The following is a 27523-nucleotide window of genomic DNA, read 5'->3' as shown; positions in this document are numbered from 1 at the left end:
CATTTTTTAAACATCCGAGGATACATGTAGGAGCAGATTATCAAAATACTGTGTGGTGTTTGTGTAAAGGCTCTCACAGGGTGGAAGACGGATATCTATAATAACTTTTGTTACGGGTCAGGTGTTCAACCCAGAAGGGAAAACAGTTTTGTGGTTTTTGGTATGGAAATATGGACATGTGGAATAAATGAATGGCATGATCAACAAAACAATTTGCAGCTAAAACAAATAGTCTCACTGTTTTATTTGTAATCATTTAGAGTAGTGGACTACTGAAACGATGAAATGGGAACATCATGCAAATCCTGATTTCAAATTATTGCATGAGTGATAAAAAATGTAATGATAAACTACAGAATATATAAAAGCAGAACAACCAGAGGGGATATATTTTAATGTTTTAATACTGCAGTTAATTTTCATGTCTATACTTATACACCTATTTTTACTTTTTTATTTCTAATGCAGGACTCTAATTAAAAACAGGGTCATTTGAAAGTTTGATGTAAACACCTTCAGTAGAGTAAAGGATCAACTGAGGACTTCCTCTCTGAGTTGCACATGCAACGAGGCTGTGTGTGATCGAAGCAACATATAAGAGTCTGGAGAATGATCGAGGGAGGGAGCTGAAGAGAAAAAGAGCAAACGAGGTGAAGCAGAATGCTCTGAGGGAGGAGGAGAATCTGCTGACACAGAGTCCACTTCAGTAACTTATTCCTCTGTTGAGGGATTTTTTGTTATCAGCGTGTCGGACGGCCCAGATCTGAGCTGCCAACATTTCACACTGTAAAATAAATAATCTCATTGAGAGATGAGGTCGCAGGCGAAGGACGGCAGCTGTTTATTGTAATGAGGTGAAGCAGATGTTTACACATGTTGGGGGCTTGTGTGTGTGTGTTAGTGTGTATGTGTTAGTGTGTGTGTGTGTGTGTGTGTGTGTGTGTGTGTGTATGTGGAGAGGGGGGGTCAGATCAGCAGCCTTTCTGGACATGCGTGACAGAGGATGGACAGACACCGCTGCGGTCTCCTTCACATCTGGACATCAACACGGATTAACAGACACAAGGTCAAGATCATCACTGCACACACACACACACACACACACACACACACACACACACACACACACACACACACACACACACACACACACACACACACACACACACACACACACACACACACACATATATATACAAACACACACACATAAACACACACATGCACCACAAGTGTTTACAGCGACGGTCAACATGACAATCTGCTACGAGGCCTGAATCAAAACAGTCCGGGACATGTTTTGATGCTCCTGCAGAGGCCTTGGATGACCCTGGTGTTACACACTGACTCACACTCGTTGTATCATTTATTCATGGAGTTGATAACAACACACGTTTGACCCACATTGTGTTGACCCTGTTAATGCCTCATTGAACCAGGCCTCTTTCGTTTCCCCATCATATAGGCATTCAGTTCATTTGGAGGAATCTTTTTATTACATTTGGTCTCTAGTGGTGCGGCTCTAACCTCGGTGTTAAATACGATTTTTATGCAGAATGTAAAGAATGTCAGAATTTGGGTTGTTTTCATGTGAATGTTGTCATGTGTGGTTGCAGCCTCCAGCCAATTTAACACATTCATTAGAGCTTTGACAGGTGAATGATATCAGCAGAGTCCACCTAAGGTCTAATGTAACCTCCTCTTACAAAACCTCCACTAACCGATTTGTTTCAAATGTCATGTTGCTGACTTTCATATTACTCTCCATTTATTTTTGAGTTAGTGATCATCACTGTTAAGTCATTAGTGATACTTAACAGATGAACAAAAAAACAAGAGCTACACTACACACCCCCCCCCCCCCCCCCCCTTCTCCATCCAACAAACCAATCCATTAATCCAGACCCTCCCTACCATCACTCAACTTATCACTTTCAAATCAATGAACGTTTGTTTACACACAGGTTTCATGCAACGCTAAAAAGGGAAAAGAAGAAATAATAATTGTTAATAAAAGAAGAGGAGAAAGAAAAAGAGAGTCACTTGCCGGATCAAGAGACTACATATTTTGCAAACACTCAATCAAAATAAAATGATCATGCATGGTATATATACAGATACATATACATATACATACATGCATACACATTTATTGTATTGAATGAGCTCGTTCAGGCAGTCGACTCGAGCAGCACTGATTTCACACTTCACACGCCTCATTCTCAACAATCACCTGACATCACCTCCTTCTAATTAGTGGATTTAAGCTGCATGATCTCCGGTCTCTCTCTCTCTGCTCCTTCATCACCAGCTCTGACCTCCACCAGTACTGAACTCTCGCTCAGTCCCACCATACACCTCCACCTCAGCATCCACCTGTAAGCTCCGCCTGTTGGGTTTAAGAAGTCACCCCATGACCCCTTAAACTTCTGCATGTAAAATAAAAACTGTGAGGAGTGATGAGGTCGGAGAATAGACGCCAAACACAAACTAAGTTCTGCTGCAATAAATATTTTAAACGATACAAACATGAGTTTCCTGACTGAAATGTATATTCTTTATTTTACTCCTCCTTCATTGCTGCCCAGTAACAAGTGATGTAAGAAGTGTTCAGACAGAAGTTAAAGTTTTAATGCAAACTGTGGAAATGCTTCAGAATGTGTAACTCTTCTACATTGGAAGTGATAATCAAAGGGGAGTAGGAGGGCTTATTAAAAGACGTGCTGAGGTATTCAAAGGTACAGTGTGAGCCGGTGTATTAAATACATAATTGTGGACTTTTATTGTCATGCAGTAATGTGGAAGTAGTAGTAATAATAATAATATATTTTATTTAAAGGCATCTTTCAAAGTATTCAAGGTCACTTTACAAAGCAGAAATAAAAACAACAAAGTATCAAAACATCCATTCATTTAATATAAAAAAAGACATTTACAGTACATTTTACATAAATTGACGATGATTCTATCTCAGATATTAATCTCTAATAATCTGTCAAAAGTAATTTCCTACTGGAATAGAATAGAATTACTTTATTGATCCCAAACTGGGAAATTGTGGCGTTACAGCAGCAGGTTGTCCAAACACACAATATGAGCAAAAAACACAATGTTAGCAAATCTAAACACAATATAATATTAAATACAAAGTAAATAAGCACTAAAAATATCAAAACTAAGAATGTGAATATATACAACCATGATTTAACTAAGCAGTACTAGTCTTGAATAAGAAAATGTTAAATACAACATACTTTGCATACTTTACTCTACTGAGACACAGGGCAGTAGAAGTGCATTAAAATAGTAAATGTAAAGTTATTATCTAAATGTTTAAGTTGAGAGCATTACTGGAGTCAAAGGATCAGATCACATTTCACAACTGGTAACAAAAGAATAAAATGTTACAGTTTGGTAAGAGAGAAGATCTATTATATGTTTATTTTCTATATCGATTAGCTCTAAACTTCAGAGCAAAATCAAATACTGTATCAATAAAAGGTTTATCTGCATCTATTCTGATAGATAATAAATGTATTTTTTAGTCTGATGTGTTTTCAGCTGCAAATGTGAGAATTTAAATCCTTAAGTTGACTCACATGATTGATTCTAAACTGAATATTTTACATTTTTTACAGCGTTGGTCAAATGAGTCGAGCTGCTTAAAGAGGTCACATGGTGCCGGGGAAAAGAATGACATCACTGTTTTCTGATTTCTGCCTTATTGACAAAATGATTAATCAGTGAAATCAACAAGTGGCAAGTTAATCAGTGTTGAAAACTGCTGCTACTTGAAGCCCAGTTTATCCTTACACAACAAACAAACACACACACACACACACACACACACACACACACACACACACACACACACACACACACACACGCACGCACACACACACACACACACACACACACACAGAGTCTCCGACGGTCTGTTACTGAGTCAACAGGCAGCATTGGGACCAGATATCCTCACTTAAACTCCTCAGAAGAATCAGCCAATCACGCAGCTCTCGCAGCAAAATCAGCAATATGATTGGCCGCAACAGCAGGCACTTGGTCTTTGCTGCTAAGTGGAGGCGAAACAGAGAGTGACCACACAGCAGGGGGCACAGGGCACGAGGTTTAAACTGTGTGTGTGTGTGTGTGTGTGTGTGTGTGTGTGTGTGTGAGGAGGACAGAAGATGAGACACAGACTGAAGAAAGAGAAGAAAGAGGAGATGAAGAGAGAGAGAGAGAGAGACAGAGAGAGAGAGAGAGAGAGAGAGAGAGAGAGAGAGAGAGAGAGAGAGAGAGAAGAGGAGAAATAAAGTCCAGTAGAGTCAGTGTGAAGAGTGCAGAGAATGTGTGTGTTTGCAGATAAGGTTTAGGTTTAATTAAAGGGGCAGAATGAGCTTAAAGGGACACTCCATAATTAATCTCTTTTCTTAATCCCAGAAAAAGAGCAGCAGTGGCTCTCTGTGCCGCCTAATCACTCCCGATTCATTTCAACGCTCTGCTTGTTGTAAACACAGCACCACTCAGAAATACACTTATATCATATATATAGTAACTGTTTCACACACAGCCTCCGCTCATCCTGTTATTACTCACTCTATTCTCCCTCCCTCTCTCTGCGTTGATACTCCAAATGAACCCAGCGTGTGAATGGACTCATCCTAATCTTAATTTTAAAAAATGGTCACACGTTTCTGCAGCAGCCAAAGTCAGCGAGTAAAAATAGATATAAATCAATTCATCATTTGTTGGACTGATTTGTGCAGCCTGGTGCCAAACTTGACAATCAAACACAGACACAGCGATGCCAGAGGCAGCAAGCCCGTCTTTTCTCCTCTTACAGTAAAATCAATGAAATCTCCCTTTTTAAAGGATTTCTATTAGACGTGTATTCATGTCTTCACACAACAGACTGTTCTGAGCTCATTGTCATAAAAGGTGAGAATGAGATCAGTCGACTGCAACTCACTCAGAAGTCAACGCCACAAATGAGTTCTTTTCAGATTTTGACCCATTTTTTCAGACACAAAAGGTTCATTTCAAGTCCAAAAATGTGTTCTGTGCCGTCTCAGAGGATTCTTTGCTCGACAGATTCCTCCCTTTATGAACTTCATGTTGCACAGGGAGTATTTTCAGGGCACTGTGATGATGAAACTGTCTGCTGCAGAAGCTCTACACATAAACACCATGAAGTGTTTGTGAATAAGAAGACGCAAGAGCCTTCAATACCTCACCTTCTTATACTTTCCCTGCTCATGCTTTGTTATTAACAATAAAGTTTATTTGGATATTACAACTGTTGTGATACAAAAAAAATCCACTTTTCATGACAGCCCCATAAAATACATTTTATCTCTGTCAATAAAAGACAGAAAAAAGGATAAAAAATAAATTGTTTTTTTTGTACTTTTCTAACCAAAAGTCAGTCATTAAAGGCTTCATATGTGAAATATTTTTTTTTGATCCAGCAGATGTCGCCCTTGAGCACCAGCATGAAACCAAAACAACTCCCGCTGCATTGTTGTGTTAGCATGCTAATGCTAGCGATCTTTATTATGCTGGTATCTTCACACTGCATGTAAATTGACCTGAAATGAGCGTGATCTAGAAACACAGTTAAGCAGTGAGTACAGTATGTTATTCTTCTTTTCTCTAGTCCCTCAATTAAACAACTTTTATACACGAGGGGAGGAGTCAGCCGGCCGTCCCGGCGATGTAAACAAACTGAAGATAGGACTCTGAAAACTCTGAAAACATCACAGACAGTGGGACTCGGGTGTTACACCCATTGTAGACAGTCATGACTCACAGAGTTATTTTCAGAGGAGATACTTGATTTCTACATTTAAGTGTAAAAAAAATCACATATTAAGCCTTTAAGGAAGTTTCTATGAGTAACACTGACATATTTACACAAGCTGACAATGACATTATTTCAGCTGGGCAAAGGTTGGAAACTGGATGAAAACGGGAAGTTTCTTTCTCAGATCGTTTTGTTAAGTACCAAAGGTGCAGAAAATCACAGTTTCAGAGGTAATAATAATAATAATAATAAAAATAATAATAACTTTATTTATATAGCATCTTTTAAAAACACAGGTTTACAAAGTGCTTTGACAAACAGCAAAAACAAGAACAAACTAAACCAAACACAGAAGAACATAAACAACAACAAGAACATAACAAATACTAAATACTAAAAATAATTAAATACAATTCAACAGAAAAGAACCCAAAGTGCACGATACCCAACAGACATATAGAACCCGACCATCACAAGAACCATCACAAGAACCATCACAAGAACCATCATAAGAACCATCATAAGAACCATCACGAGAACCATCACGAGAACCATCACGAGAACCATCACAAGAACCATCACAAGAACCATCATAAGAACCATCACGAGAACCATCACGAGAACCATCACGAGAACCATCACGAGAACCATCACAAGAACCATCACAAGAACCATCATAAGAACCATCACAAGAACCATCACAAGAACCATCACAAGAACCATCACAAGAACCATCATAAGAACCATCACAAGAACCATCACAAGAACCATCATAAGAACCCAGGCAACACAAGAACCATCACAAGAACCATCATAAGAACCATCATAAGAACCATCATAAGAACCATCACAAGAACCATCATAAGAACATCATAAGAACCATCACAAGAACCATCATAAGAACCATCACAAGAACCATCACAAGAACCATCATAAGAACCATCACAAGAACCATCACAAGAACCATCACAAGAACCATCACAAGAACCATCATAAGAACCATCATAAGAACCATCACAAGAACCATCACAAGAACCATCATAAGAACCATCACAAGAACCATCACAAGAACCAACATAAGAACCATCACAAGAACCATCACAAGAACCATCACAAGAACCAACATAAGAACCATCATAAGAACCATCACAAGAACCATCACAAGAACCATCACAAGAACCATCATAAGAACCATCACAAGAACCATCACAAGGACCATCATAAGGACCATCACAAGAACCATCACAAGAACCATCACAAGAACCATCACAAGAACCATCACAAGAACCATCACAAGAACCAACATAAGAACCAACATAAGAACCATCGTAAGAACCATCGTAAGAACCATCGTAAGAACCATCGTAAGAACCATCACAAGAACCATCACAAGAACCATCACAAGAACCATCACAAGAACCATCACAAGAACCAACATAAGAACCATCACAAGAACCATCATAAGAACCATCACAAGAACCATCACAAGAACCATCATAAGAACCATCACAAGAACCATCACAAGAACCATCACAAGAACCATCATAAGAACCATCATAAGAACCATCACAAGAACCATCACAAGAACCATCACAAGAACCATCACAAGAACCATCACAAGAACCATCATAAGAACCATCATAAGAACCATCATAAGAACCATCATAAGAACCATCACAAGAACCCAGGCAACACAAAAACCCAACAACACGAGCTGAGACCAAGAGGAGCAAAGATTTAAAAAGATGTAAGAAACTAAAAGAGATAAAAGCAAATAAAAAGAGAACAGCAACAAGAAGGTAAGAGCAGAAAAAGAACAACACTTGGAATCAGGAAGATCTTTTCAACAACACGATGTTGTAACAGACCCTTCTCAGCCAATCCAAAGCAAGCAGTCACTAAACTAACCATCACTCGATGGAATGAAAATCAAATGAAATCAGAAAGCTTTGAAATGGCAGCTAGAAAGGTAAATATCACAAAGTAGCTTAAATAATATTTGATCAGACTCTTGGTTATTTTGACTTTCACATCCTCAGCTTCTTTTCCTATTGATGCACAACTTGATACTTTTATTGTCCGTTTTTCTTCAGCATTTCAAAGTGCCTTTACCTGATTATATAAATCACACAGTTACATGCAGACAGAAGGAAGAAAAGAGGAACAACTTTAAAAAAAAACAGTAGATGACTAAGCTTGTCAAAAAGCATTTCAAACATGTTATAAAAGTTTTGTGTGCAAATAGAAAGAATCCTGCACAGTGGGTGAAACACATGGATGCATTTTACTGCCAACGTGAACTTAAGCTAAACCAGCAGGATGACTCAGCACTTCCTCTGCAGTATCGTCCGTTTGAAATCAGAGCAGTCAGCACTTGCAGACGTTAAACGGCATCACAATAAAGTGGCATTTTTTTGCCATCTATGGTAAGGCATATCTCTGCAGCTCAGGTTTCACAGGTTCAACCTGCCGCCACTCCCAGGGGCTGATGTCAGACACGAGACCATGCGGCCGGTTTTCCCCCTGTGATGCTGCTGCTGCTTTGTTATGATGTTGTTGTTTTTGTTTTTGCCTTATTTGGGAGGATGAAGAAAGGTTAAAGTTTGTCCTGAGGCCCCACCCTGTCACTGAAACACTGTACTGCCATGTTTGGTGTTGATGAGTCGCATGCTGTTACCAAATACAGTCACACGCTCTGAAGCTCCACCGCAACATGGATCAGCTGACTTTCCCCTTCACACTGAACGTTACATAAACCAAACACACTGATTTTTATGTGTCACAACTGAGATTTGAAACAAGCTTGACTTGATCAGTACGACCCAAACACTCGTACAATTGCCCTTAAAGAACATTTTCAAAATAAAATCTTATCCACCATAAACCAAACTACATGTTTGAGTTTTTCCTGCTCATATTCATCTTAGCATTTCAGGGTTAAAATGTTAATACTTGTCTTGCCCAAGGACACATCAGACATGTTGCTGCAGGAGCTGGGGATTGAACCCTCAACCAACCGAGCCACAGCCGCCCCACATCTCTGATTGAAGAGTTTTCTGGTCAGGTCACATTCAGGAAAGATTTGACTTCCTCAAGAAGAAAAGGAGAAAGTTAAATTCATCCTCTTCAGACCGTCTGACCTGCATCAGTCAGAAGAGTACAGGGACTTCAGATTCAGAATCAGAATCAGATTTATTGTCCGGGTATGCTTAGGAATTTTACTTGGGTGAACTGTGCTCTCTTATGTACAGGTACAACATTAAATATCAACAATAAACATAATAAGAAAAGACTAATATTTACATGACTAAACATGAAACAGTGCAGTGGTGAATAGTGCAAAAGATGCTGAAGTAACATGATAATAAGAAAAATGCAGTTACGTGACAGATGAGTCAATTAAGATGTCAATTACAGTATTTACATAAATAAGTGCGTGTATTATCATTTAAATTAAATAATATGTATATACATATATGTATATTCACAGTGACGGTTGGTGACAGTTCTAATCTTGTAATCCTCAATGTCAGGACCTTTTCTTATACTGTCCGATCCAAAAGTCAGAACTGAACCGAGGAAAAAGAGTTAAAAAAACAAGAGTTGAGACTGAACGAGCTGCTCTCATTGGACACTTTCAAGAGGATGTTTAAAGACTTTGAGGTGGACATGTCAAGATGTAAATGTTCTCCCTGATGTGTTTGTTGGTGACTCTTATTTCTTATTTGTGTTTTTTAATGTCTAATTTTGTCTAATTACAGTAAGCTCAGACTTTAATTCCCCTTTACTCTGTGAAATGACCCTGAATGTCTTTATTTGGGACTAGGGTTGATACGAGACGGGCCTTTTATTATTTTAAACAAAGCTTGTGCACATCAAAGATGGGACAAATATAAACTTGTAAAACATACACCATGAAAGAACACTGTGCACAAAGTTAGGATATCGATAAATTAAATTAAGTTACAAATCAAGAATTTAGGTTTTGCTTTTTACGACAGGATCGGCATCATGAGCCATCACTCAGATGTTGAAGTTCATCTTATTTTTGGGTCTTACCTCCATGTTTCTAAATCTGAAAATGAATTAACACTGAATGCACAGGAGCTGTCTTTATCTGTCAGAACATGCAGCTACAGCAGGCTAGTAAAGGGTCGTCTACTTTGACATGATTGACAGAATAAGATCCAGTTCTTGTGATTAAAGCGAAGCAGGAGTGTCTGAGCATCATTTTGTCTTACAGGTGTGATTATTTCAGGTGTGATAGCATACCAGTGTAAAGTCCAAGCTGACAACATGATGAGTCCAGAGACATCAGAAGGTTTTTATTCAACAATGTTTTATTAGCAAATGTAATAAAAAAAATCCAAAGGTGTACTTGAGATCCAACAACAACAAAAAAGAAACAAACAGATGTATTTGATGATTTGTGGAGAAGGAACTGACATAAATAATCTGACGCAGCAAACTACAGGTACAAAAAAAGAGAAGTCTGCCGTCTCTGTGTGTGTGTGTGTGTGTGAAACTGGTTTAGTTTGGTCCGAAGTAATCCACAACGCCGTTCCCTTTACGAGCATCGAAGAAGAAGAAGTTCCTGTGAGGAGGGTCTCTTTGGGACAGAGCCTGAAGGAGAAGACAAAGAGAAAGGGGAGAGATCGATTACACCTTTAATGAATCACCACGGCTATACATTTCTACTTCCTCACTCCTTTCAAATAAAGAGGATTGCAGGCGCTTTTATTTTTGTTTTGTGTTTGAAATGTTTTTAAAAGGAGACGCTGTGATGCACGTTCAATTTCAGACTTTGTTTAACACTAAAGTCCTATCAATCAATCAATCGACCAATCAATCAATCAAATCATGACTTCATGTGTTGTTGATGAGGCTACATTTAACATTTTTAGCTGACTTGTAAATTCTGCCACAATGCATCCTGGGATATGTAGGCACTGCCTGCACAGAGCAGCTGAAGAACTGGGCTTTAGGAGTCAGTGTAACACACACACACACACACACACACACACACACACACACACACACACACACACACACACACACACACACACACACACACACACACACACACACACACACACACACACACACACACACACACACACACACACACACACACACACACACACACACACACACACACACACACACACACACACACACACACACACACACACACACGATTAAAACTACATTTCCCATCAACCCCCGAGGGGACATCCACAGTAAACACGGTCCCTTCAAAGCGGTCAGAGGTTCAGACGTCTTTGTGTGAAATCAGTCAGATTAACCCGGCCAGACATCGCTCAGCCAGTTACAGCAGATTTCATCATCATCATCATCATCATCATCATCGGGACGGTAAGCTGCCCTTGTGCCAGTATAAGACAGTCTGATGTTTTACCGTCTGTCCCCTCCCTCTTACACTCTCACACACACACACACACACACACACACACACACACACACACACACACACACACACTCTCTCTCTATCTCTCTCTCTCTCTCTCTCTCTCTCTCTCTCTCTCTCTCTCTCTCTGAACTGAACTCAGCCTGAGGTCAGCGTGCACACAGCTCAGTGTTTTGAGTATTCCTCACACACACCGGTGAAACTTTGTGTGTCAGACTATGTGCATTAAATAATGATGCAGTTTTTTTTCTTTCTTCTATCTGTGAGGTGAATCTCAACCATTCCAACGACCTCGGTAACCAGACAGTCTGCGAATCCCTTCAGAGGAAAACTCATGAACTCACTCATGAAGGTCAGACATCGAAACCTAAATTTAGAGCTTTTCAATAATTCAGCAGAAACAGTCGAGAAATCCGACAAAAACAAAAGTCATCACATGAGATAACAGGCCATGTGCATTCTTCAAGATGAGTTCATCCAAATTCATGAATGATGAATGTAATGATCACGTTTGACCTTTTTAAACTACACTGTTTATATCCTGATATGTTTGTACCCTCCGCTTGTTGTTAAACTATCAACTCTCACTCTTAGCCACAACAAGGTGACCACATCAGTTTCTGAAATATGTGACAAACTCCTAAGCAGGGGAGGCTGCTTTTCAGCATCAGTGTCCCAGATAGATGGATCGCCCTTACTTATTTTTTAGAAATGTATTTAACCAGGAGAACCTCTTTGAGATTAAGAATCTCAGCTACAAGAGAGTCCTGTTCAAGAGGGGCAGCAGCACATAAACAACAATGACAGACACAGATCAGAATATCTTGAGTCAGAGAGCAGCAAAGTAAATATTCAAAACATCTACAGCCTGAAGCATCTTCATCAGCTCCCCCAGACACAGATCCTCCTGCAGGAGATTCCAGCGTATCTGAAGATCCTTTTCCTCATGTCAAGACTCACAATGAGAACAGACAACAACAACTTTTTGTGAGAGGGTCTCAGAGCTAAGTCTGAAGCTTCCAGGAAATGCAGACCAGCTGACCGGATCATACAGAGTACCAGGATGAGTCAGGGCACTGAGATTTGTTATGAGCCTCAACGCACCATGATATCCAGCAATCAAAGATTCACTGAGATGATACATCAAATATATAACATCAGCGTAACGTCTGCCTGAAGACCTGAGAGAGGACTCGACAACTCTATCTAGCTCAGTGTTTCCCCTACCATTATATTATATATTTATTAATATGTATATTATAATATATATATATATATATATATATATATATATATATATATCTTTTTTTTTTTTTTTTTTAAAGATTTATTTTTGGGCTTTTTGTGCCTTTATTGTAGAGATAGGATAGTGGATAGAGTCGGAAATCAGGGAAATAAGTCAATTAAGGATACCTTTCCGATAGAAAAGGACAGCTGTCATTAAAAGTAACGCATGAACACCAAGATTCCTTCAAGTGTTTGTGTTGTCGCGTTGTTGTGTCGCCGTGTTGTCGTGTTGTCGTGTTGTTGTGTCGTCGTGTCCCCACCCCCCCAACGCTGTAAACCGAGGGGAAACACTGTATCTAATGTGTTTTTTATCATGCAGAGAACTCTTTGCGTTCTCAGGACTTCTTTATGCTCTCCGTCCCAAAACGCTCGGACAGAAATTGAGGAAAAAGGCTTTTGGGTATTCTGCACCCTCAGCCTGGAATCTGTTGCAGAACGACTTAAAGCTCAAGGAGCTGGTGTCCTTAAATGTTTTTAAATCTAAAAATGAAAGACATGGAAGCAGATTCTACAGGATGTTTTAGCTCGTCTGTTTGAACTACTGACTCCCTGATATGACTCATAGATGGTTCTATTTTAATCCAAAATGTAGAGTTCTGTCTCTCTTTGTATTTCTGTCTGTAACTTTGTGTTTGCTGCTGCCTGTCTCGGCCAGGTCTCCCTTGAAAAAGAGGTTTTCAATCTCAATGGGACCAACCTGGTTAAATAAAAATAAAATAAAATTAAAATTAAAATTAAAATTAAAATAAATTAAATAAAAATTAAATAAAACTACTGAAAACGTTAAAAAGCAGATTGAGAGTGCTTATTTGTGCTAGCATGTATTTATATTTTGATCTTTGTATTTCTTCCTGCTCTGAACTTTGTACAACTACATTTTCTTGATTTGCTCTTTTATAAATAGTGTCTGAATGTAAAGTGCATATTGTTGCCCTGTGTGTGAAATGAGTCGTATCAATAAAGTCGTGCCAGTGCTGTTCTGTAGAGGATCCTTCATTAGTCGTTTGCAAAGCACTCAGATGTGACTGTCCTCTCCTTATAGCGGACCTTGAATACGGCAACATAAAGACTTCATTTTCCCCCTCTGACATGTAAACAAAGATCTCATCAGATCAGCCTGTATTCTGTGTGTGAATACAAACAGTATCAGCACTGTGGATGTTATCCAAAGGATGTCACAGAAATGCTCCCATAATGTTCTTTAACTGTGCGTTATCAATGAGGTGATTCTTTTCAGAATAAATCACTCCTCCTGCCGTCAGAGCGTCACACTGTTTATCTCTGTGGACACACTGAGCAGAGTCTGCCGTCTCTGTGAAGCTGACCCAGAAACCAGCTGAGTGGCCACCTGTCAACGGGCTGACGCGCTCACACACACCAGACCGCACCGTCTCCATCTTTACTACAGCGGAGTAAATATCATACCGGTCCTCACAGTCGAGCGCAAAGACTACAGCTCTGATCCTTCTTTGTTACTGAAACCTCCCTAATGTTTACCTTGACAACTTCCTGTCCCAGAACTCCTCCCACCACGGCACACACTGGAGACATCTCAGAGAAGCAGAAGCTGAGGACGAACAGAACAGAAAAACAAATTATGATGCTGAGGAAGTGAGAAAGTTTACAGAAAAGTCTTCATCCTGCCAGCTCCCCTGATCATTAAGTGACTGTCTGCTGCTGCCTGGCAGATGAATATGTTTCATTCTTGTTTTATTAAATCTGTTCTTTCATTCTCATTTATCTGATGTTATGGGTGACTTCTTTAAAGAAAACAGAAACAGGTTGCTGGGCATTTTCAAAATGTGTTGCTGATTGCGCAGGCACGACTCTGAATGAAATGTCTGATGTGTTTAAACTCACAACTTTGAAATGCTAGATAAACTGAATCATCTGCTTTTTATTTGGAGTTCTTGCTGCTCCCATCTGGCCGGAGTTACATCCCTCCAACATGCAGACAAACAGACTGAAGAACACTTTTGTCCTGACTGCCATTAGCCTCTAAAACAGCTCTATGCGATCTTTATTTATGATATTTATTAAATGTCTTTTTTGATGAATTACAGTAAGAGTGTTTTTCTGGTTCTATTCTTTGTGTAGTTTGTGGGATGGTTTGTGTGGTACTGCTCGAGGATCATAAGACAGTGGAGGACATGGACTTTTCATCATCACAGTTTGCATTTGCTGATGGAGGTGGATACTCTTATTCAGGAAGTTGTTTAGTCCCTGGCAGGAAGTTGGCAAGACCACAGATTTTCAGACTTTGGGGAAAATATAAAAAATATTTAACCGGAGGTACACTCTACGATTTCAGCCTGATTTAGACCTGATTTTTGAGTCTTTATGTCGACCAGGCGGATGATTTTCTGGCATGATTGACATTTTGGTTAAATTACTGCACACACTATGCAGCACAGAGTGAACAGGAACAGGAACAGCTGAGAGGGATACAGAGGGAGGGAGGAGCTTCAAAGAGATAAGTGACAGGACTGTCCGTGTAGTTGCTTGACAAAACACGTTAATGACCTCCATGTTTAAAGTTCCCTCAGTTATCTTCTTTCTCCAACGATCTGCGTCTGTCCGACCTCCCAGAATGGATGTGAAGGTGAAAATATCAAACCCTCACCTACAGCAGATAGCAGGTAAGACTTGTTTCCTTGCTTTACAATAAGATGCAATGCATACGTGTTTACAGAAACAAATCCTGAGAAAGTAAATGTTGAATTTATTCCAGGAAACTCGAGGAAAGAGAACACAGCCAGCCGGAGATCTTCAGGCTGAACATCAGATCTGTTAATGGACGACCTGAGATGGACTCTGCTTTGTTTTCATTCAGTCACTGAGGTATCATTATTATGGCTGATATGACTGTTATGGCTTTATTATCATGGCTGCTGTGTTTTCAGGTGTGCTTTCAAAGCTTTGAGTTTAATATGATAAGAAAATTACCAATTGAGATACGATTACCCGGTATATATGGAGTCTAAATACACTCTTTGTTTTGTTATACACACCTGTTCTTCATCCTAGTTAAGACTAAAGTGAGACATTGCATGAAGCGTAGAGTAATGTTGATAACAACCCGGTTTGTTTCTGTTGGTTAGTTGTCGATAAGATGATGTTTCTAAACCTTTGTAAAGAGTTTGTAGTTTTATCCTTGATTCTAAAAGTATTCAATGTGTGTAAAAAAATGTCTACATTTAGAAAAGGATGTTTTGGGGGTTGTGAGTGGGTGAGTGTAGCTGGAGACTTTCTTCAACACGTTCAGATCTGTTGACTACAAATGAGCCTCAGTTGTTTTGTTTTTTTCTCAGAATGGTGCGATACTGAAGTCAGAAGACGTTTCATACCTCACAAATTCATCACTCAAGAGGTCAGCCCGAACGGCCAAGGCCTCCAGGACATCATCCCGGATCTGTTTCAGGAGCTGACTGTCCTCCGCAAAGGCCTGTGGGTCGGGGTCACGACCTTTGTCCGTGCGAAACTTCAGCAGAACTGTGGAGATGGAGAGAGACGACGGAGAGATCTTAAAAGGGGAAGTAACATGAACAGGAGGAAAGAAAAAGAACCGTTCAGAGGTCTGGAAACAAGAGTGAGAAACTTTTTTTTTTTTTCGTGGAGCAATATTTTCCATCCACAGTAATCTGTTGCATTAACGCCGTCTGTAGTTTCATCACGCATTATAAGTGACAGCCACACTCAATTATCATGTCGTGGAAAGACGTCTCATCTTGTCTGCTGCTTTCTTTTCAGACACGATAAGATCAGTGTGTGGTTGCACCATCAACCATTTTCATACGTTTATCCACATCAAATTTAAAAATGTGCATGTGAAGACTGCTGCACACACACAACCTGTGCATGTTCAGTGAGGAAACACTCTTTCCTGTGTCGTGCTGCAGGGTCGACTGAGAAATCAGAAACGTGCACTTTTATTTGGTCCTGAAGAAGATTTCATCAACACCAACAGACTTCTCTAACTCTGCCACACACATCAACACCTCGCCCCCGTGCTTCCTGTTCGTCCATTAACTTCAACCGCAAGAGGAAGTCCTCCCACGGCCATTTCCACCAGAATGACTGACACACACACACACACACACACAAACACACACACACAGAGCGAATTAAAATGATTAAAACTTAAAGGAAAGTTAAAGGCTGGCACAAATGGCATCACAACTCAGTCAAAAAAATCAAAACAGAGTTTCATAAGAGGATCTAATAACGAGCACATGGATGGAACAACGATCGTAATCTCCAAACCGACACACCGAGTAGTGACACATTACAGGATAAAGTGGAGGCGATATATTCAACATGGACCCTTTGATTTCCTCTGCATGAGAAGGTCAAATACTTTTGATGTGAAACATTATTTACCCCCATCTTAAATGGTGTGGTGGTATTTTTAAGCACAGGTCATATTGCAACATAATAGAGATAAAAGAAAGCACGCACACGCTGGAAATAAATTCACCACAAACACTCATCATATCATGCAATCATATTATGAAGTCCTCAAATACTGATGTACAAGCTGCAATATAACATGTTCAGTGTTTTATGTGCACTGTGTGTGTGTGTGTGTGGTACTTTTTACTCCTGAGACTGTATAATATATACATGTGCAATGACTGCAGCTCTGTAATGACTCTTTGCTGCTGTAAACCCTGAAAATGACGGGCGACATCACTCAGGCTTCAAACATTCATATTTACAGTCTAAGATCAGCTGCAGCTCGCTGACCTCTGAGAGAGGTCGGTCAGGTAACCCCAGGATGTAATGAACTGTTCTGAACAGCCCTTCTCAAGGACCCATAAAGACACTTCTGCCTGCAGGACGAGCTTGAATTTGCACAAAACTTTATGTATGGTGCATTTCTTCAATTTAAAGTCATCGCACATTTGTACTTACAGTAGCTCAAACATCGGCTTTAGGATGGTAAAGTTTGACTTGACTCAATCAGATTAAGACGTGTTTTTATTTCAGATATATTCAGTAGTACTTTAGTCTTACATACTTGAATAAATACATTTATCAGTATAAATATGTTTGTGCTGTCCTCATCATTTCTCATGCTTACTTAATGTGTTAAACTTATATTAAACATTTTTTATAATATAAGATAAAAGACACATGTAAACACACACACATCATCTGCGGACTGCGGTTCTGATCACCCGACTGTTCCTAGTGAGACAGGAAGCAGTTGTAACAGAGGAAGAGCCACTTCCTCATTGGTCGCCCCAAAACAACAACCGCTAGCTCCAATAATAGCAACAGTGAAGGAATAAAAAAACACTCCCTCCTGTCTCTCATTTACTAAATAAAACAACAACTGGGCGGTTTTTCCACCCGACGCTCATCATCCTGAAAACAGGGTAAGGCTGCTGAGGGTAGCTGGGTTTCAGGTGTGTGTGTGTGTGTGTGTGTGTGTGTGTGTGTGTGAGAGAGGGGGGTTTAGACTGAAGGTTAAGATGTTCAAAATCGAGTGTGGATGGAAAACAAAAACACCCCTTTAACAAACTTCACATTGAGCTGACCTGGAATAAAAACACCATAAATTTATGTTTTCTTGAATTATTTAACGCCCTGCTTCGGTTTCACAGCGGCTCCTCTGGTTCTGTCTGAAGTTGCTAACGTCCAATAGATGACCGTCCTATAACTCCTCACATGTGTTTCTTTAATGTTTGCTTCCTGTCAGAGGCTCACTGATGAGATTACACTTTCAGTGAGTTTTATTCAGACTCTATAAAGTTAACAACATGTTAGAAAAACAAAAATTTCCTTTTTTGCAAAGAGTGTAAGTGATGCATATTTTAAACTCTTTATGACTCTTATTGTGAAAAACTTTCATGAATGCATTGTTAGGTTTAGTTTTATAAGTCACTAGATTTATGCATGAACTTTTCTGGATGTTAAAGTCTGCACATATGAACCATGTCTCGTCTTATTTCCTGGTCGCATGCCGCTGGTCGTGCGATGTCTCGTAGGTGTCGGGCTGTTCTCTGTTCTCTGCTCAGTGCACATGACTGGTCATGGACAGCCTGTGATGGAAACTAGCATGCATGCAGTGTGTGAGGATGGTGCAGGAACAGGTGACAGGAGGCACAATAACAACTCCAGACAAGAAGGTCATCAGACGTAAATAACCTGAAAACAGGAAGTCACCTTTCACATTTGACTTCAGGGGTCAAAAAAACGCAAAAGGTGAACGCTCCCAAACATCTGACGTCTGGTCACATGTGAAGACGCTCGTGCAACTCAGAGTGACATTCTTAATTGTTAATTTTGTTTTAAAGTACGGAAGCCCTATGGAGACATGCATGAAGACATTTTATTTTACTCCCTTTTCCATGATAACAAGAATTTATTTTTTTATTTATCTTGTTATCTTGACATTAAAAGTCTGTTTTTCTGTGATATCGAGTTAATGTGTGTGTGTGTGTGTGTGTGTGTGTGTGTGTGTGTGTGTGTGTGTGTGTGTGTGGTTTGATTCAGTGCTGAGCTCACATTCATATGATCTGTGTGCCCACTGATGCTTTTTTACACAACTGAAGTTCCGAACGGAATTGAATAATTTCTCAGAATTTCTAGAAAAGTGCTGAAATTAACCCGCTGTTATGGGAGGTTGGAGCTCAATAAAAAGTATTGCTGCATGTCCACTTTAGGCTTCCGTAGTAAAGCTTCTCATGCAGTAATTGACGTTCAAACTTTTTTCTCCGTGCAGTGACCGCCTTTCAGCTTCATGAGCGACTTCAGTGTCTCTGCAACGTTCCCACACATTTCCAGGTTCACATTTCTAGACTCCTAACACCTCTCAGGAGTCTTTGTTATTTTTGATTGATCCTCTGAATGGAAATTCTGTTTGTGTCTTTCCTCCTACGCAGAAATCTCAGAAGTATTCTTGTAGTTTGAAATGTTAGATGTGTTGGCAGACATAACGTTTCTGTCTCTGTTAGACCGAAACGCTGAATGATCAAATTAATTTGTGTGCATAAAGTGAGACAGTTTACAGAGAGCTCTTCTCGTTGTCTTTAAGTTTTGACCACCTGTTGCACATTCAGCTACAGAGAGATTCATTTCAACATTGCTTTTAAATTTTGAAATCATGCTTTGTGTACCGTGAAGCAGGAAGTAGTCCACCGGTGTTCGCTTCATACCGGCTTTGGCCTTCTCACTCGTCCAGTCCACCTCCAGAGCCTCCTTCAGGGAGCAATAACTCGATGTCTGATTGGTGCAAGATAAAAAGAAAAGAAAGAGGGAAAGTACAATTTTAGTTTGGGAAAATAATGTATAGGTGTTGGTAAGGATTACTGTAAATGTGAATCTAGAGACAGAGAGAGAGAGAGAGGACTGACATGCGGGAAAGGAGCCACAGTTCGGATTCTAACCTGGGCGGCCCGTAGCCTCCGTACATGGGGCGCACGCTCTAACCACTAGACTACAGGCGTCTCAAAGCAAATGTTCTAAGACCTCTTTCAAGTGTGCAGGGAGATCACTTACATGTAAACGTTTGTCATAAACAGCTCAGAAGAAAGACCGTTTCAAGAAGAAGTTTTTTATTTGATACATTTTCATCAACACTTTCCACTCCTTGAATCTTTACGTTTCTTCTGTTGACTTCCACCATCGTCTATTTTACAGAGTCACGACCCCGTGATGTCGTTTCTGTGAGCCGAATAGATCATCATCTTCCTACCTTCTTCAACATGGTCGTCTCGTTGGGGTCGATTTTGGCTTTCTTCGCCTCTGGACCGTCGTTAGAATTTCCCTTCGGCTTCACGACTTTAGGTTTCTCCCTGAAAACAGAAAAAAAGAGAGTGACGTAAAAGATGATGAACACACATCAGAAAACATGGCGGTGAGGTGCGCTCGATACGCCTCCCTGGAAACATTTGGAGCCCTGCAGTGCGAGTCGTCTTTGTCTTTGCTTTAAGTTACATATCTATATCTTAAAGTCTAAAATCATTTCACCCACGGCTCACGTGTCCGTTATGTAACCGTGTGACTGTCACAGGTAAAAAAAAAAAAAAAAAACATGCTTCAAAAATGTCTTCCCGCACTTACTCGACATAGTTGTGCTCACGGCCAAGGTTGCAGAACATGTAACCATAGTAACCGTAGACGTCCCCGCAGAACACCTTGATGTCGCGCTGAGAACAGAGCTGGTCGACCCGAACCATGAGGTCTCTGGAGCAGCCTGTCAGACACACCTGAGGGACGAAGAACACACAGAGCGAACAGCTGATCAGAGAGAGGCGGGTCGTCTGATCACTTTCCAGTATGACCAGTATGACCAGTATCACCAGTACTAACCAGTGTTCACTGGAATGCATTAGAATCAGGAAGGATTTGATGAAAAGTCAGCCTCATTCATCTTTTACTCACTTAGCGCTGACGGAGCATCTTCATGAGAAAGACTAAATATTTCAGGCAGTGGCCTGCTGTGCATTCTGGGATTTGGTGTCTTTCATCCACATGAACCAAAAAGACACTTTTTGCCTTTTCTCGGCCAAGAAGGCACCAACTTCAAAATGTCTTTCACATTTCTACATATATGACCCAATGTCAATCCAGATTCATGTTTCAACAGGTGAAGTATCCCTTTAAGTCTTTTCTGGATTCTTAATTCCTTCTCTCTTTAAAAAGGACTCAAATTCATACGTCAGCTTTATTTACAGCTTCCATTTGACATGTCCTTAAATCAAAAATATATCAAGACAAACGAGGACTTAATCTAAGAAGAAAGAGCGTTTCAGAGAAATGTTGTAAACAGTGTTTGAGAGGCTCAAATCAAATTTTGTAAATAAATCAAATGTTTAACATTTATTAAACTTAACCTCCACTGTGTTGGTCTGTTGGTCACCTACACTAATTAACTAAACAGTACAACAACTTCCATTGCATCTCATGGAAAACCTCTGAATGCAAAATCAGAGTTTTATGGAAGAATTAAAAAGTAAAACAGATCACGTTTTCAGGGTGTATTAGTGTGTAAGAAACTGAAAACATATTTGCATAATAGATGACTTTTCGTAATGTTATTTGTGTTTCCTTCTCGCATGAATCAGGGCAAAAAATAAACACCTTCCTGCAAACATGCAAAATAGAGCAACAGAGTGTGTGTGTGTGTGTGTGTGTGTGTGTGTGTGTGTGTGTGTGTGTGTGTGTGTGTGTGTGTGTGTGTGTGTGTGTGTGTGTGTGTGTGTGTGCAGTAAGTCTGCTTGTCTCCCAGATGGACGGTGTGTGTGTTTCTCTGTTGTACTCGTCCCCTCGTATGAAAACTGTGACCACACTCCAACTGCTCCACTTTAATCACCCTCCACTTTCTCACTGAGCCACACAGACACATCCATGGAAGCAGATGAAAGAGACGAGTGGTCTACAGCAGAGCCAGACAGAGACCCCCCCCCACACACCCACACCCACACACACACACACACACACACACACACACACAGTTTTAACACATTTTATCTCGAGCTCTTGAAAACTGAGCGACCTTCTCCTCCCTCTCTGTCCCACTAAAAATCCATCTCACACACGCCGTCCTCACTTCACTTTGTCCTACTTTTATCTTCCTCCGTCTTCCTCTCACAACTCTCTCTCTCCTCTCTCCTCCCTCCTCCCTCCTCCCTCCTCCCGACCTTTACTTCACACCCCCTGAGGGGAAGAAAAAAAGTCGACAATTCAGACACAACAGGAGTGGGAAAAAAATCTCTGTTATTCTTCTGATGATGTGTTGGAAACATTCATGCCTTTGGTGGGGATAGATAATCCAGTCAATGTGTGTGTGTGTGTGTGTGTGTGTGTGTGTGTGTGTGTGTGTGTGTGTGTGTGTGTGTGTAGCTGCTTGTGGAATACTAAGTATTGAAATGTGATGCTATAAAATCAAACCATCTGACATTTATTACTCCTTATGATATGTAAATATAATCACACTGTTTGTTGTACTATCTTGTTCCCATTATGTCAGAATGATTTCCATCTGAAGCATTTTGAACATCAGCTTCACTGACTGAGGATTTCATTTCAACAAAGGGAATCAAGCCCGGCTTCATGCTACTTATTTAAAGAAGTCATGTTATCATTTTGTCCAGCTTCCTCTTTAAGTTCAAAGTAAGTTTGGAGATGGATGGCTGCACGTGTCAGAATCTATAATAAATCCAAAACAATATGATGTTGATGATGATGATGTCATCATACCGGGTCATCGGGGTGGGAAGACCAGCTTTTGAACGAGTGAGCAGGAAAACAGAATTGCTAGATTTCCCACACTTCAACATTCAAAGATTCAAAAAACGTTATTGTCTATCATATTGTGACAGAAAATGACCTTTTGTTGAGGCTCAGTAACATGAAAACATTCACATTAGGTCATAAATAGCTAAAAGTACCCTAAATAGGTAAAACCACATGTGCACAGCATAAAAAAACACTGCTTATCTAGCCTTGTTTAAAATGTGTTTTGCAGTGGGAATAAAAGAGTGTTAATCCAGCGTGAGCACAAACTTTAAGAAACAGCACAGTGCAGTTATTTTATGATCTCCATTTGTAAACAGCGTCAGACCCGATGTCCCCAAATAGAGAGCGGCACGAGGCACATATACTTCTCTTGTGTGTGAGCATATAAGTCGTCATAAATGAGAATCAAACCCTGGGCACCTTGCAGAGAAAACCTAATGTGTGTTATTATAATCAATCAACACTGTTCTCTCATGTCTGACTTTTCAAACTCAGTGACACAAGAAGCGAAAGCTTTTCAACAGCCAGCCGATAAACTCTACCCTCAGACGAGTGAGTGTGTCATTATCACCATCCTCCACCCACTGAACCCTGCTGTAAACGCTGCAGAGCCATATAAGGAAAAACACAGACATTTAACAGAAAACTGTCCTCACTGTGTAATTATCCAGCTGATCATACAACAAACAAACCAGTTCTAACAGACAGATAAAGTCAACATTAGTTTTGATCAGAGAACAAAGCAGAGCTAATAATAATGCTGCTGCAGCTGTGTAGAGAAATAAACTTAATGCAGCCTGACGGAGCAGAACGAGGAGAGCTGTGTATTATGTGCTTCAAGTGCCATCTAGTGGTCAGACTGAGTGATGCAACACGGTCACAGGTACACTGCAGCAGGACTGTGTGTGATCGACATTTGGACATCTATCAAAAACTCTTATTACTAAATAAATCAGGGAAGTTAATCCAAACAATGTGTTCAGAGAGGAGCTTTGGTTGAGACTAACACCTCCATATGAGCTACAAAGCAAATGAGAGCATCTGTTACATACCGTAGTGCAATGTATGTGTGTGTTTTGTTTCTCTCTTTCCCTCTCATGTTGCTCTGCAGGTTGGTGCTCTCCATAGGTGATTGAACTCACCTGATGCTACTTAGAACTCCTGGAACTCAGCAATAAAAGCAGGAGAGAGGAGGAAGCAGTGGCCAGTGGGTCCAAACCGTGATCGAGTGGAAGCGAGAGCTTTACTTAACTTACGTCTTCAGTGGAAGAAGGGTGTTGCTATAGTTATTTGCTTGTGTTAAATAGGATTTTGAGTTGGTGTTTCAGTTTATCAGTTGTTGGCTTCTATTCTTGAAAGAAGCTTACAGTCAGTTAAATTGTTTATCCATTTAAAGCTTAGTTAGTTTTTCTAAATTCGCGTCTTTTTTCTTCATTCCCGATTTTCAATTATTATTGTTACTCCCCTCATCCCTTCGCTATTCGGGGAACGTAACAGCAACACAGATTAAAAAAAAAAAAAGAAAAAAAAGAAAAGATTATTTGATATAGTTATATTGACTCTAATCTTTGCCACCAGGTCAGAGTTAGACTCTGGAGATTTACAGCGACCTGCTGCATCAGCCTTTGTTGACATTTTCCATCCAGAAGATTCACCACATGTGAAACTTTTGACTCTTCAAACACTGCTTACACATGTGCAGTACAAGATGAGCAGAGAGATAAAGATGAACCACTTTGTCCACTGGAGGCAAAAAAAACCCTCAACATCATTCTACTCACTGCATCAAACTGCAGAAAGAAGTCGTCTGGTTTGTCTTCCACTTTGTCCGAGTCTGCATGGACCTCCACCATGGGATTGAGATTCTGTGCTCGCTCCAGAGAGGCCTGGGCTCGGTTCTGTCCCTGAGCCGTCACAGGAACCAGGAACTGAGCTCGACATGACTCTTCAGACACCTGGGAGACACACAAAAAGGGAACACAGAGCAGAGGAGAGGAATGTTTACTTGTAAAGAGCTTCTTTTCAGGTCTTTACAAGGAGACTTAGTTTAAAATGATTCACTCGGTACAAAGTCAGTCTTTATCTTACTTTTAGGAAAGTTGGATGTTTCATTCTTTTAATGAAATACAGTTTTCAAAATATAAGTACGATTTAGTTGCACAGGTCCACTTGGTTCAAACAGAAGGTTATTGGTTACTCCCCAATAAAAAATGACCTGCAAAGTAGCTGGCTTGTAAACTTTTACTTTTGCAACAAGCACCATCTAATGAACTTCCAACTCAAGCCATCTACTAATCCATTACTTTTTTGAAGCCATAAATAAGCGATGTATACATGTCATTAACAGCTGAAAACAATGACTTCTTGTTTCAGCCTGAATCCATCAAAGTTTGCTCTGTGCATGACACCGCTCTGACGAGGACAGAGAGCACCTGAACATGTTCTCTGAGGTTTAACTCTATGGGTCCTGTATGCTCTGTATGAGCCTGTATACCTTTTCATGATCCAGCAGAGTGAGTCCCTTAACTCCAGCAAGAATCAAATTCTTGGCCACTTCAGCCCCTAGACCCCCTAAACCTGCCAGCAGAACTCTGGACCCTCGCAACCTGCACAGAGAAGGACAAACAGATGCAGAAAAAATGACTTCATGTAATGCTGAGGAAGAATTATTTGCACATTTGGGATATGATTATGTAATGTATAGGTTGTGTTTTTAACAAATTCAATAATAGACATATCCTATATATTGTAGGTCTGATTAATAATTTTCAGTAAAGATATTTTTATACGACATGGAGAGACAAATTCAGTAACAACATGCAGATTGAAAACATGCTTCGCTATTAAAATAATCAACAACAACTCTTGATAAAAACAAAAAAGATTAATTTCAGGGTTTATGTTTTCTATTGCCATGGGATATTTTGTATTATAGTCTGAAGTTAAGGTGCAGCTATGGAGGACTAAAAGTGCCAAAATGAAATACATAAATATATAATTAATTAAATCATTAAATGTGTCATCAATTATTTAATATTGGAAATGAATCAACAAATATATAAATAAATATCTAATTATTCCATTAATTAAATGCATGTGTTATTAAATAATTATTTAATAACACATGCATATAATTATTATTTAATGATTAACGTTATTAAATAAAATAATTATTTAATAACATTAATCATTAAATAATAATTAAATGCATGTGTTATTAAATAATTATTTAATAACTAAATTAGATTAAATAATTATTTAATAACTGATGACACATTTAATGATTTAATTAATTATGTATTTATATATTTCATTTGGGCACTGTTAGTCCTCCATACTGCACTATGACCATGCACTAAATTATTAGATTTAAGCAATAATTAAATAGCTAATGTTATTGTAAGATGTTTATTGTTTAACTTGTTTCGTTGTGTGGACAAAACAAAGACCCCGAGAATCATATGACCGACTTCCCCTTATAAACACATCCAAAACATATGCAATAGTAATTCAATGAAAACTGTCTGTAAATTGTATAACTAGTTAAATGAACTCCTCTGGTGCGTTCACACAGTTTCCCTTCAGCCCTCCCGCTGCACAGGTTAGCCTCTGCCGGGCTAACGAAGCTAACTGACCTCTTTTGGGCATCTAGACCCCACAACCGGATCTGGCGGTCGTACTGTGCCGCTTCCTCCTCGCTGATGACCGGGTCTTCCTTCTCGATCGTGTCGATCATTTTCACTCTCAAAGACTCGGAGAAAAAAAGCTGAAAAGTTGCCTTTTCAATGCAGCTACAGATGTAAATGTTTCAAATGCCGCGACAGTCCCGCTGAATGGGCGCGGGGTGATGACGTAGACAGGACGAAACAATAGATTTTTTTTTCTCTGCGTAAAAATCCATAAACTGTAAATATTAAGGTTTAAATCGCTGTTACTCTTTGATAAATGAGTTAAAATGTGTTGATTCTCTTATTTAATTACTTCCGGTTTTATTTTATACAACAGTTTTATATGAGAGGAAGATGTGATAGAACATGTTTGTGTTTACACTGCATTCTAAAAACGAGGTACATAATAAATATTTCGCTTCCCACATAAGTTAACGTCGGCCACCGAGCCCTCAGTATAACATTAGAAAATGGGGCAAAACCAGTCTATGGACAAAATCCAACAAATATGAACAATGCTACAATGGGTTAATTTCCCCCTGAGTTTTGTCTTGAACAAACAGAACTAAAATCTTTTTGAAGGACTTCCTTTTGTATTTGTTTCAGAGGACAAATATAGCACGTGTTGCAACAGTCTCAATTAAAAACGTAGTTTTAATCACTGTTTTTCAATGGGCCCTTCATTGTCAGTATCGTTATACCGCAGTACTAATGCATCAAATCTGCACGGCTCTATTAGGTTACGCTCATATTTTACATATTTCTGAACCGCTTTGTTAACTGTTTGTATCTTTGTTCCTACATTCTCTCATATGTTTAATTAAAGGTGCACTATGTAGATTTGGTGGTGAATTTTCAAAGGTGCAGAAGTGAAACAAGTCTATGCTATATTTTCTGAACTGAACACACAAATTTTATTCCAAGGAAAAAATGGGTCCCTGAACACTGTTTGGAGCTAAAAAGCTACCAGGAGAGTTACGCTGTCACTGTTGCGGACCCCCCACCCAAACTCATCGTGTAGCATTTTATCTTCAAAGTGTTCCAGGGACAACATTTCCCTCTGAGGACAGTTTGTGTATAAAGTTATGA

At 39.7% G+C, this 27523-nt stretch overlaps 1 protein-coding gene and 1 long non-coding RNA gene across 2 annotated transcripts; one reads left to right on the top strand and one right to left on the bottom strand.

Annotated features, from left to right (window-relative positions):
• Window positions 1-10121: 10121 nt before the first annotated feature.
• Window positions 10122-26613, bottom strand: sae1 (SUMO1 activating enzyme subunit 1). Its single transcript, XM_020643530.3, has 9 exons — window positions 26402-26613; window positions 25261-25372; window positions 24548-24721; window positions 20589-20734; window positions 20221-20320; window positions 19643-19748; window positions 15866-16010; window positions 14016-14085; window positions 10122-10426 (listed from the first exon to the last, which is right to left on the bottom strand). Exons 1-9 carry the CDS (start codon window positions 26500-26502, stop codon window positions 10334-10336), a joined length of 1047 nt encoding a protein of 348 aa, XP_020499186.1. The 5' UTR covers window positions 26503-26613; the 3' UTR covers window positions 10122-10333.
• LOC109991267 (uncharacterized) lies at window positions 14984-17565 on the top strand. Its single transcript, XR_002278274.3, has 3 exons — window positions 14984-15157; window positions 15250-15359; window positions 15830-17565. It is a non-coding gene; the product is annotated as an uncharacterized lncRNA (long non-coding RNA).
• Window positions 26614-27523: the final 910 nt, after the last annotated feature.

The sequence above is a fragment of the Labrus bergylta genome, chromosome 11, assembly GCF_963930695.1.
Source record: "Labrus bergylta chromosome 11, fLabBer1.1, whole genome shotgun sequence".
Classification (NCBI taxonomy): Eukaryota; Metazoa; Chordata; class Actinopteri; order Labriformes; family Labridae; genus Labrus; species Labrus bergylta.
Note: the sequence above shows the minus strand (reverse complement) of the source record. Positions and strands in the feature narration are given on the sequence as shown.